The following is a 12855-nucleotide window of genomic DNA, read 5'->3' on the forward strand; positions in this document are numbered from 1 at the left end:
CTCGGGACCGTTCTTATGAATACTGTACAATTCTCCAGGTCCAGTAGTGCCAAAAATATTCAGTCAACAACCACGTCTGTCCTGAATTCCTAGCTTTCTCTAATTGTCATGCATAATAGTGGGAACACCGTAGTAAATACAATCCTTGTCAGCAATGCAGGGACGCCTGCATTGGTGTCCCCGCTATTATGCGTAAAAATTAGAGAAAGCTAGGAATTCAGGACGGACATGGTTGAATAGTTTTTGGCCTATGGTCTTGTGGCATTTGCCCCTCCCCTCTTTGATCCAGGGTGTGAACACTGGTCTACTTTACAGAGCTGTTGAGAAGGTAATTGAGATGTGATGCATGGTAAGTAATCAGTGCCTAGGATCTGCTGAAGGCTCCCCGCTTGAGCTCTCTCATCACTCGAGTGCAGGGAGAAGACCCTGAGTCTGGTCACAGCAAGATCGATGCATGGGGTACAGGCCCAAAGAATCCCATCTGGATGGGGGGAAATTACAGCAAGTGTTATTTTCCCCCCATTGACAGAAAAAAGGAATGTACCGAAAGCAAACATGTGCGTGAATGGAAATAAACAATCAGAATACATTTTTTAAAAATAGGGGTAAACCCCCAAAAAGAACCCTGTGGTGCAAAGCGGTAAGCTGCAGTACTGCAGTCCAAGCTCTGCTGATGAGTTTGATCCCAGTGGAAGCTGGGTTCAGGTAGCTGGCTCCAGGTTGACTCAGCCTTCCATCCTTCTGAGGTCGGTCAAAGGAGTCCCCAGCTTGCTGAGGGGAAAGGGTAGAGGACTGGGGAAGCCAATGGGAAACCATCCCATAACAAAAAGTCTGCCAAGAAAACAATAATAATAATAATAATTTTTAATTTATATCCCGCCCTCCCTGCCGAAGCAGGTTCAGGGCGGCTTACGTAGCATAAAATATAGACATTACAACAATACAATAATAAAATACCCCGTGGGGTATCTAAAACGTTGTGATGTGACTTCACCCCATGAATAGGTAATGACCCGGTGCTTGAACAGGGGACTACCTTTACCTTTAAAACCCCCAAATGAGTGTTTTTGTCTGTGCGGCACTTTCTTCTGGAGGCACGCCAGGATCTGAAAGCAGTGAGACGGAGTGGTCGGCAGGTGTGGTGCACCTGAGAGCTCTACCTGAGCCGGAGATGCTAGGGATGAGGGGCTGGGCCAGCAGTCGTGGCTTCCCAGCACCAGATGGGCTGCTCTTGGCCCTGCCTGAGCTTGCAGCTGTCGACCTTCCGGGGTGGCACCGAAGCACTGCCAAGGCCAGGCAGCTTGAAAGCTGCCCCGGCGGCACCAAGCAGCAGACACCTGGGTCTCCAGAGTCCTGGCTGGGGACTCGGCAAGGCCGAGGGTGTTGCGAGACTCTTTTTTTTCCTCCAGCGGCTGCAGACGCAAACCAAGAGGGACCCCCCCCCCCCAAGCAGGTTTCCCAGGGATCCTGGGTCTGGCGCACAGTTGTATCTCGTGAGGCTTTGTTCTTTCTCCAGGGCCCCTCGCCTCTCCCAGCTGCGGCACGGTCAGGATGGCCCTGATATTTGTGTCTTGAAAGTCAAGACGTGTTCTCTTTTCTTCAGCTAAGTACATCGGCTGCTACGTAGACAACATCCACCGCAGAGCCCTCCGTGGAGTGTCCTTCTTTGACTACAAAAAGATGACACTGTTCCGTTGCCAGGACAACTGTGCCGAGCGGTAGGTGGCAAATGAACACGGGGGTGGGGGGTGGGGTGGGCTTCATTAATTCCAAGGCATCCACTGTATTTCTCTCCTGTCAGCTCCAGCAGTTTGACTCTCCCCAGGTTGTTTTTCTTCCTCCCTCCTGACACCCTCTGAGCCCAACGGATTTGAAAGATCCAATTTTTCTCACTTGGGGGGAAAGCAAGGCCTCATTTGCAATGGAAATGCCCTTCCGAGCAAGGCTGGAACCGAGAAGCCGGAATTATATACTGCAGCTTTTCTGGCCTGCGAGAGAAATTGGCTGCTGCTGCTGCTGTCGTAGCTGCAGAGTATTTGCCCGGTTGCAGAAACAAGGTCCGAGAGAAGCTGCAGCCCTCTTTTCTGCAATGGTACTTGACGGAAGCAAAGGTGACAGGTTGACGGCTGTGTTGCCTAGCTGCGAGCAGAGGAGGATCCCTGGGGGCCGTGATGAACTCTGCCAGCCTACGAGCTCTCCAGGACTGGGCAGGGCTAGAAAGGGCAGGCAGGTGGGTGAATGAGCGGTCTGACCTGAAGCAAGACTTGTGCAGCAATGAGTTGCAAGCCCTTCAGGACCTGGGAGAGCTCCTTGGGGCAGCAGACGTTATCTACCTGTCTACCAATGTCCCCACGTCAGCCCAGTCCTTCCACTGGGCCAACTGAGCCTACTTCCTTCACCCAGGATGCTGGGACTGTGAGGGGGTGTCTGTCCCCTGGCCACACCTCAGAGGAGAGCCAGTGCAGACTTCATGCTTGGAAGGTCTGAGCTACCCATGCCAGATTCTCAGTCAGTCAGTCAGTCTTTCTACCTGTCTGTCTGTCTCTCTATCTGTCTCTCTATCTGTCTCTCTGTCTGTCTGTCCATGTCTCTATCTATCTATCTATCTATCTATCTATCTATCTATCTATCTATCTATCTATCTATCTATCTATCTATCTATCTATCTATCTATCTATCTATCTATCTATCTATCTATCTATCTATCTATCTAATCTATCTCTCTCTCTCTCATTTATTTATTTATTTTATACCCCATCCTCCCTGCCAAAGCAGGTTCATGGCCGCTTACAGGCCAAATGGCAAACATCAACATTAGAAACCCAGCTGGAGCAATAAGCGCCATAAATACATTACTAACAGTGAGTAGACTCAATCACCTCTTCCTGATTCAGCTCTTTGGCAGATTTAATTCATAATTGTTCAATGTGCCAGGTGGAGGCAGGGCCAAATGTCAAGGTACTCTAGATGGGTCCAGGTTTGTGCTTCAGGGAGCTAGTCAGGCTGTACCAGGCAGCAGTTTCTGATTTTAATTTATTAGCTGTTGAAAGCTTGGTGGAAGAGCACTGTCTTACAAGCCCTGCGGACTGAAGAAGGTCCTGCAGTGCTCTATCATTGGCAGGAAGCTCATTCTACCAGCGTGAAGCTGAGACTGAGAAGGTCTGTCTGTCTGTCTTATCTATCATCCACCTATCATCTGTCTGTCTGTCTGTATGCCTGCCTTTCAGTTGATCTGGTTAGCTAGCTAGGGCATATATATTGCACCCTTCTCTGACTTGTTGAAGGTGAGTCAATGATTGTCCCGTCTTCCATTTTCCCCTGGTAACAAACATATCAAGAAAAAAACCACCGCTGTTGTCGTTACTAACACCCAACTACTGACATGTCATAACTGACATCCAGGCCCAGGAAGTAAATGCCACACCCGAGAGGCCTGCTAAAGGAAGGGGAAAACTAAAACAAAATAACTTAGGAAAACTTAAAAGAAGATCATGTAGGTTCTTTTGGTCAGTGTGTTATCAGGTCCCGGGTCTACCAAGTAAAAGGCAAAACATATAAAAATATATAAACTTTATTTACAAGATAAGAGGGAAAGGGAAACACAAAATGAGATGGTGAAAACCAAGTAAAACAAACATACTGTGCACAGAGGAACACTGAACAAAATCCTAAGGCAATTTGCCTGCCTCCCTACACTGGACTGTGTAGTCATAGAATCATAGAGTTGGAAGGGTCCTCTAGAGTCATCTAGTTGAACCCCCTGTACAATGCAGGAAACTTACAAACACTCCCCCCTAAATTCACAGTATCTTTATTGCTGTCAGATGGCCATCTAGCCTCTGTTGAAAAACCTCCAAGGAAGGAGAGCCCACCACCTCCCGAGGAAGCCTGCTCCGCTGAGGAATCGCTCTAACGGTCAGGAAGTTCTTCCTAATGTTGAGCCGGAAACTCTTTTGGTTTTATTTCAACCCACTGCCTTATTTGGCACGATGCTTCCAGTTTGGTCAATTTCACACTACAGAACTTTGCTTTGGAAAAAAGTTGAATTTCACAGCCTTTGAATAAGTAATCTTGACAATTTTCCCCCCTCTGTGCCATGTTGGCATGTCTTTACCAATAAATGCATGTTCTAATGTTATTGCTATGTCATATAAAAGGTGCAAAATGGTGTAAAAATGGTGCAAGGGTAAAAACTAGAGGCAAAGAACGGTGGGACACAGGAGTTTGCCACGAGCCTCCTTGGTGTTTTTCTTCACTCCTGGCACCCCCCTGGCCCAGACTCCCTTGCAGTGTGAGAGGCTGGTGCCAGAGGGTGCTGAGAAGACTTCTAGAGCCTAACTGCATTCAGAAATATCAAGTTGAGCTCCTGGGTTAGGGAGAAGAATTCTAGACTAACCTTCTTCTGGATATGCTGAGTTTTCTTTGTGGAGGTAGATTGGTCTTGTCAGTGCGTTGGCAGAGAGAGACGCCCAGCCTGTTTTCGCAACAATAGGGTTCAAAGAGAGCAGGTTTTCTGAATGGGTTGCCAAGAGCACCCCCTGGCCATTGGTGGGGGATGGGAGTAAGGTTGCCAACTTCAGGTTGGGAAACTCCTGGGGCGTTTTCGCACTCACCTTAATCAGCAGCGACGACCCTCTTCACCGCGCAGGATCTGCGCGGATTTCGCACTAATTGCCGTGGAGCACCCGGAAGAGCCGGAAAGTCCTGGCGCTTTTGCAGCGCAAACGGAAACCGCCAAAAACCAGTTTCCGTTTGCGCCGCAAAAGCGCCGGGACTTTCCGGCTCTTCCGGGTGCTCCGCAGCAATTAGTGCGAAATCCGCGCAGATCCTGCGCGGTGAAGAGGGTCGTCGCTGCTGATTAAGGTGAGTGCGAAAACGCCCCTGGAGATCTGGGGATGGAGCTGGGGGGGATGGGGTACAAGGGAGTACAATGCCCTAGAGCCCACCCACAAAAGTATCCATTTTATCCAGAGGAACTGGTCTCTGTAGTCTGGACTCGAGAGGAGCTGTAATTCCAGGGGAACCTCAGCTTCCATCTGCAGGTTGGCATTCTAAGTGGAAGTGACATCCAGAAACTGGACTTGACACCCACCAGTGTACTCAGACCCACCCTGAATGAACTGTGGCCTCTCTGTCTCTCCAGGGGTTACCTCTACGCGGGTCTGGAGTTTGGGGCCGAATGCTACTGCGGGCACAAAATCCAGGCTCCCAACGTGAGCGACTCCGAGTGCAACATGGAATGCAAAGGGGAGAAGAGCAACATTTGCGGGGGAGTGAACCGCCTATCCATCTACCGCCTGGAGCTGGCCCAGGAGTCGGCACGAAGGTGTAAGTCCCTGGGGAGCTGGGGGAAGGGAGGGGAAGGAGGGCTTGCAGAAGGGAGAGCTTCAGGTTGCCCTTCTGGAACTGGCTGCAGGGCTCCCAAGAACCAGCCAGCAGGAGGAGAGCAAACAGGACTCCAGGGTAGAGGTTAGCCCCTGAAGGTGCCTTAGGGTGGCTGCGTGTTGGGCATCGAAGTCGTGGGTTGAATCCAGGTGAGCCATTCAACTGTTGGGGGTGTTCTCCCCAGGACAGAGACCCATCTGCGGCTACAAGAGCCTCTTGCTCCAGAGAAGCCTCTGGAAACCAGAAGGAAGCACCACCATTCACGGAATAGACCTACTCCTATTTTTAGGGATGCCAAAAAAGGTCATATTCAGGAAGTTCAGAGAAGGAGGTTTACCAGCTCTGGATCCTCGTCTCCTTCCACATGAAGGGAGTTGCCAGTTCCTTTTGCACTCAGAGGAGGCATTCAAACTAACAAAGAGTTCCTCACGCCCCAATTTGTCTGCTCTCCTGATGGGGTGGGGGATGGGGGTGTAGCAGGAAGCAGTGAAGGGCAGAGGGAATGTTCTGGTTGGATCCCTTCTCTTTTCTGGCTCCCTACAGCTGTGTCTTTAGTGCCGGGAGTGGGTGGGCTTAGTGTGCTATAAGAGTGCGATAGAACAGGAGTCCTCAACATGGTGCCCGCTGATGCCTTTCTTAGAGCCTGCCAGGTGGGTGTGGTCAGGCAGGGCTTTTGCCCCGCAAACCTTTTGATTGGTCATTGGAGATTTGATTGGCTGCTCAGATTATTAAAAACATTGCTTTGGCAGCGGTTGCCATCACAGCACAAGGGTTTTCATTGAAGGTAAACTATGGCAGCCATTTTGTGGTTGGCTCTGTTTCCTGAGGCAGCCATTTTGTGGAAGCCATTTTGACACTATGTGCTAGTGGGCTCAAAATATTTGGGGACTGCTGCTGTAGGTTATGGCTCCAGGGTGGTTTTCTGTGAGGGTTGATGACAATCAGGGTTCTTATGGGTTGTATATTACCAGCCTGCTCAGCTAAGTTCTGAGTCTTCCTTCTGGACTCACCCCTCTGTTTATATTTATTTATTAGATTTTAAACCACCCTCCCCCACCAAGCTGGGCTCAGGGCAGTGTACAGCATGCAGATCAATACAATATAAATATAATACAACTTAAAACCATAAGATCAGTGCTCTTAAGAGGGTGATAAATATCCAGAAAGGACCACTCATGGAGGAGGGGGCAGCGGGGTAGAAGATGGGAGAGCAAGAGGATGCAACCGACAGTGTCCTCAACCAAAGGCCTGTCAAAACATCTCTGCTGAACGGGTCCTGCAGAAATGCTTCACCTCCTGCAGTGCCCAGATGTTGCTCAGTAGAGTGTTCCACCAGGTTGGAACAAGGGCTACTTGAAGACAGCCGGACATCTCTTGGGTCAAGGACCACCAGTTCAGGGGCTGAGAAAGGGTTGCCAGGTCCAATTCAAGAAATATCTGGGGACTTTGGGGGTGGAGGCAGGAAACTGGGAGGGAAGCCAGGAGCAAGGGTGTGACAAGCATGATTGACAAGCCATCACATTTAAAGGGACGGCACATCTTTTAAATGTCTTCCCTCCATTGGAAATAATGGATGGGGAGGGATGGTGACTCAGTGGTAGAGCATCTGCTTGGTAAGCAGAAGGTCCCAGGTTCAATCCCCGGCATCTAAAAAGGGTCCAGGCAAGTAGGTGTGAAAAACCTCAGCTCGAGGCCCAGGACAGCCGCTGCCAGTCTGAGTAGACAAGACTGACTTTGATGGACCCAGGAGGGTCTGATTCAGTAGAAGGCAGCTTCATATGTTCATATGTTTTTCTTATTTGGGGGTCCAATTCTTAGGACCCCGTTTTTGATGATGATGATGATGATGATATTGGATTTATATCCTGCCCTCCACTCAAGAGCCTCAGAGCGGCTCACAATCTCCTTTATCTTCCTCCCTCACAACAGACACCCTGTGAGGTGGGTGGGGCTGAGAGAGCTCTCACAGCAGCTGCCCTTTCGAGGACAACCTCTGCCAGAGCTATGGCGGACCCAAGCCATTCCAGCAGTTGCAAGTGGAGGAGTGGGGAATCAAACCCGGTTCTCCCAGATAAGAGAGCCATGGCTGACCCAAGGCCATTCCAGCAGTTGCAAGTGGAGGAGTGGGGAATCAAACCTGGTTCTACAAGATAAGAGAGCTCTGGCTGACCCAAGGCCATTCCAGCAGCTGCAAGTGGAGGAGTGGGGAATCAAACCTGGTTCTCCCAGATAAGAGAGCTCTGGCTGACCCAAGGCCATTCCAGCACCTGCAAGTGGAGGAATGGGGAATCAAACCCAGTTCTCCCAGATAAGAGAGCTATGGCTGACCCAAGGCCATGCCAGCAGCTGCAAGTGGAGGACTGGGGAATCAACCTCGGTTCTCCCAGATAAGGGTCCGCGCACTTCACCACTACACCAAACTGGCTTGAAACTTGGAGGGCATTTTGAGAGACTCTGGATGCTAGGTTGAAAGTTTGGTGCTTCTATCTCAAAAAACAGCTCCCCTCCAGAGCCCCAGATACCTGTGGATCAATTCTCCACTATACTCTATGGGATTCTGTCTTCATAGGGAATAATGGAATGCCCAGCAGACATTTCACTCCCCCCTTGCTTTCTGATGACCCTGAAGTGGGGGGGAGGGTCTCCAAAACCGGGGCATCCCCTGCCCCCACCTGGGGTTTGGCAACCCTAGTCTAAAATGATAGTTAATTTAGGTTACTTTATTTTATGGGCTAGGAAAGATTCCTGCATTTTTTCTATCAGTGCAGGCTCTGTTCTGTTGTGTCTGGCGCTCACATGCATACAGCCCCTGAAGACGGGAGTTTCCATTTTGTCTCCCTGACTAATGACTTGTAGAGGAGGAGCTCTGACTCGGTGGGTGGGTGGGTGGGGGTCACACCTGATTTTCATGCAGAAGACCCCAGTTCCAACCCCCGGCAACTCCCAGTAAAAACAGTTTGGGGAAAACACCTTTGACTGGCAGCAATTCTACAGGGTCTTAAAGCCAGAGAAAGTAGATTAGTTGGGTGACCCAGTGACCCAGCATTATGCATTTAAGGACAGGAGCCCGGCTGAGTGGTACAGCGCCTGCTCTGTGATCAAAGGGTTGCTGGTTCAATCCCGGGCATTGCCTATGAAATGTTCTTAGGTGCTGGGAAATGCCCTTCCACGCCTGGGACTCTGGAAAGAAGCTCTCCACACCCCCGCCAAGTAAACAATACTGGGCTAGATGGCGCCATAGCCGGGCCCTGAACTAGGATAAAGTGTCTTTATATGTGCCTATGCCAAGTCCTCTGTGAGTTTCTCTCTTTCTTGCAAGACGCCATCTAAGCCAGTGGTCAGTATGTGTGTGGGTGTCTGTATACAGTGCGCTAAAATAATCTCCCTGGTTGCTCACATTTCAACCCCCCAAATCCTGCCCAAACAAAGTTCTTTTTTCACGCCCTGCCAAATATGCTCTGGTCGGGATTTTAGAAACCTCCCGGGGAAGAGAACTCTGCCAAGAACTCTCTCTGTCTGCTTTTGAACCTCAGAGCTGGGGAAAGGGGGCGATTCTCCTACCTAAGAGACCACTTAGGAGCTGTCAAGGGCTGCAGAGGAGAGGTGGACAGAGAGCTAGGGGTTTTTTCCCCCCAAAGAGGGGAGGAAACTCAGCCAGGGCTGCATGTAGGTTTGAATTCTGCCTTTGCAAAATAAAGCCGTTTGCACCAAGAAAGGAAGAATGCGCCTGTATAGATAGATGGTAAGGACTCACTTGGATTACTGTGTGCAATTCTGGTCGCCACACCTCAGAAAAGAGATTATAGCATTGGAAAAACTGCAGAAAAGGGCAACTAGAACGATTAAAGGGTTGAAACACTTTCCCTCTGAAGAAAGATTAAAGCGCTTGGGGCTCTTTAGCTTGGAGAAACGTCGACTGCGGGGTGACATGATAGAGGTTTACAAGATTATGCATGAGAAAGAGAAGGTAGAGAAAGAAGTACTTTTCTTCCTTTCTCACAATACAAGAACTTGTGGGAAGAATATTGCTGAGCAGTTGGGTTAATGGATCGAAGGAAGTACTTCTTCCCCCCAAGGGTGATTAACACATGGAATTCACTGCCACAGGAGGTGGCAGCAGCAACAAGCATAGCCAGCTTCAAGAGGGGATTAGATAAGCATATGGAGCAGAGGTCCATTAGTGGCTATTAGCCACAGCTTATCGTTGGAACTCTCTGTCTGGGGCAAGTGATGCTCTGTATTCTTGGTGCTTGGGAGGGGGCACAGTGGGAGGGCTTCTAGTGTCCTGGCCCCACTGGTGAACCTTCTCATGGCACCTGGCATTGTTATTTTTTTTGCCATTGTGTGACACAGAGTGTTGGACTAGATGGGCCATTGGCCTGACCCAACATGGCTTCTCTGATGTTCTTATGTGACACAGAATGTTGGACTGGAGGGGCCACTGGCCTGATCCAACATGGCTTCTCTTATGTTCTTCTGTGACACAGAGTGTTGGACTGGATGGGCCCTTGGCCTGACCCAACATGGCTTCTCTGATGTTCTTATGTGACACAGAGTGTTGGACTGGATGGGCCCTTGGCCTGACCCAACATGGCTTCTCTGATGTTCTTATGTGACACAGAGTGTTGGACTGGAGGGGCCATTGGCCTGATCCAACATGGCTTCTCTTACGTTCTCTTATGTTAAGCATTCTCTCTGTGTGCGTAGAGTGCCCCCAGGTTGCAGCTGGCTTCTGGTGGCCCCATAAGGTTTTTGAAGCAAGAGGTTAAGATAGGAAGAGCAGTTCTCCTGTTTTCCTCTACCTGAAGGAGTCTCACAGAGGCTTACAATCACCTTTCACTTCCTCTCCCCACAAACAGGTGCCTTTTGAGCTCGGTGGGTCTGAGAGAGTTCTGAGAGAACCGGGACTGGCCCAAGGTTACCCAGCAGGCCTCATGTGGAGAAAGGAGTGGGGAATCAACCCCAGTTCTCCAGATTAGAGTCCACCACTCTTAATCACTACACCATAATGGTGGTTTGCTGCTGCCTTCCTCTGCGTCATGACCCCAGACTTCCTGGGTGTTCTCCCATCCAAGTACTGACCAGAGCCAGCCCTGTTTAGCTTCCAAGATCTGATGAGATCAGACCAGGGGTGGAATTCTAGCAGCAGCTCCTTTGCATATTAGGCCACACCCCCTGATGTAGCCAATCCTCCAAGAGCTGACAAAAAACAGCTTTGTAAGCTCTTGGAGGATTGGCTACATCAGGGGTGTGTGGCCTAATATGCAAAGGAGCTGCAGCTAGAATTCCACCCCTGGATCAGACTATCCTGGGCCAACCACAACAGGGCACTGGAATTTGCACTGGCAGCAGAATTTGCACAGCAGAACACACACACACACACAAGTGTAGGGCTGCTGGACACTCTAGCCATTTGGGAGGTACAACAGGTACCATAGAGTTTTTCCCTCCCAAATGGCTAGAGTGTCAGGGAAAACCATAGAGTTTTCCTGGAAATGCCTAGAGAGCCACCGTGAGACGCTGCTGGCGCAATGATGTCACTTCTGGGTGATGTCATTGTGTCGCACACACGCAAAAGTCCCCGGCCAAGGAGCAGAGGGGATTTGGCAACCCCACTCATGTGGCATAATTCGGGGAATGAAAGTGCACAAGTAGACTCACACCCAACAGTGGAACATATGTGCCCAAGCTTATCTTTGCAGCCATAAGGCCTAGAAACCTGGTCCTTCTGCAAAACAACATTCTTAAAATGTGGTTCTAGAAAACCACAAGCCATGCACAGCTCTACCTAGAGGGAAGCTCACATCTTGGAAATGTTTTGCTCAGGGCCTTTTTTTGGGGGTAGAAAAAGCCCAGCAGGAACTCATTTGCATATTAGGCCACACCCCCAATGCCAAGTCAGCCGGAATTGCATTCCTGTGAATTCCTGCTCAAAAAAAAAAAAAAGCCCTGGTTTTGCTTAACTGGAGATAGATCAAAATGGGTAGCCATGTTGTCTGTAGAAGCAGAAAAGAGCGAGAATCCAGTAGAACCTTAAAGACTAACAAAATTTGCGGCAGGGGAGGAGCTTTTGTGAGAGACAGCTCACTTTTTCAACAGTGAAAAATAGAAAAGAGCCAGAGCCCAGGAGCTCCAACGCCAATTTGGTGTAGTGGTTAAATGTGCAGACTCATATCTGGGAGAACCGGGTTTGATTCCCCGCTCCTCCACTTGCAGCTGCTGGAATGGCCTTGGGTCAGCCATAGCCCTGGCAGAAGTTGTCCTTGAAAGGGCAGCTTCTGGGAGAGCTCTCTCAGCCCCATCTACCTCACAGGGTTCTGTTGTGGGGTGAGAAGATATAGGAGATTGTAAGCCGCTCTGAGTCTCTCATTCAGAGAGAAGGCAGGCTATAAATCTGCAGCCTTCAGTCTTCTTCTTAAAGACCAACAACATTTGTGGCAGAGTATGAGCTTTCATGAGTTACCGCTGAAGGTGAGCAGTGACTCACAAAAGCTCGTTCGTGCCCTGCTCCAGATTTTGTTGGTCTTTAAGGTGCTCTAGTCCAAAGGAGACCAAGTCCTATGAAGAAAGGTTGAAGGAGCTGGGTCTGTTTAGCCTGGAGAGGAGGCGGCTGAGAGGTGATAGGTTCACCATCTTCAAGTACTTGAAGGGTTCTCATCTAGAGGATGGTGTGGAATTGTTTTCTGTGGCCCCAGAACCAATGGGTTGGAATTAAATCAAAAGAGTTTCTGTCTCAACATTAGGAAGAACTTCCTGACTGTTAGAGCGGTTCCTCAGTGGAACAGGCTCCCTCGGGAGGTGGTGGGCTCTCCTTCCTCGGAGGCTTTTAAACAGAGGCTGGATGGCCATCTGACAGCAATGAAGATCCTGTGAATTTAGGGGGAGGTTGTAAGTTTCCTGCATTGTGCAGGGGGGTTGGACTAGATGACCCTGGAGGTTCCTTCCAACTCTATCATTCTGTGATTACATGACCCTGGAGGTCCCTTCCAACTCTATGATTCTATGATTAGATGCCCCTGGAGGTTCCTTCCAACTCTATGATTCTGTGATTACATGACCCTGGAGGTCCCTTCCAACTCTATGATTCTATGACTAGATGCCCCTGGAGGTTCCTTCCAACTCTATGATTCTATGACTAGATGACTCTGGAGGTCCCTTCCAACTCTATGATTCTATGACTAGAGGACCCTGGAGGTCCCTTCCAACTCTATGATTCTTTGCTAGTCTGGATTGCTGCAATATTCAGCAGTTCTCTTGCTTTTGCATTTCCTCCGTTCCCAGTGGCATGTCAGGAACGATTTGCTGCTGGTCCGTGCCTGCAGGGCCCTGAACGGGATCTCCGAGGCAGCTTCTGGAGGACAGGCCAGCGAGGCTCCGCCTGCAGAGAAGGATTCCTGTCACCTTCCTGCTCTTGCGGGCTTCTGCCTCTCCCTCTTTGACATTTGGAAGTACCTTGCGTAATGAGCACCC

The 12855-nt window shown here is 49.8% G+C and overlaps 1 protein-coding gene across 1 annotated transcript in view; it reads left to right on the forward strand.

Moving 5' to 3' along the window:
• WSCD2 (WSC domain containing 2) overlaps positions 1-12855 on the forward strand; it is a 68382-nt gene that overhangs the window by 16602 nt on the left and 38925 nt on the right. The window contains exons 2-3 of the mRNA XM_060250082.1: positions 1604-1718; positions 5144-5328. Of these exons, the coding sequence (XP_060106065.1) occupies positions 1604-1718; positions 5144-5328 (300 nt within the window). The remainder of the gene's footprint in view (positions 1-1603; positions 1719-5143; positions 5329-12855) is intronic.

Source organism: Heteronotia binoei, chromosome 11 (assembly GCF_032191835.1).
Source record: "Heteronotia binoei isolate CCM8104 ecotype False Entrance Well chromosome 11, APGP_CSIRO_Hbin_v1, whole genome shotgun sequence".
Lineage (NCBI taxonomy): Eukaryota > Metazoa > Chordata > Lepidosauria > Squamata > Gekkonidae > Heteronotia > Heteronotia binoei.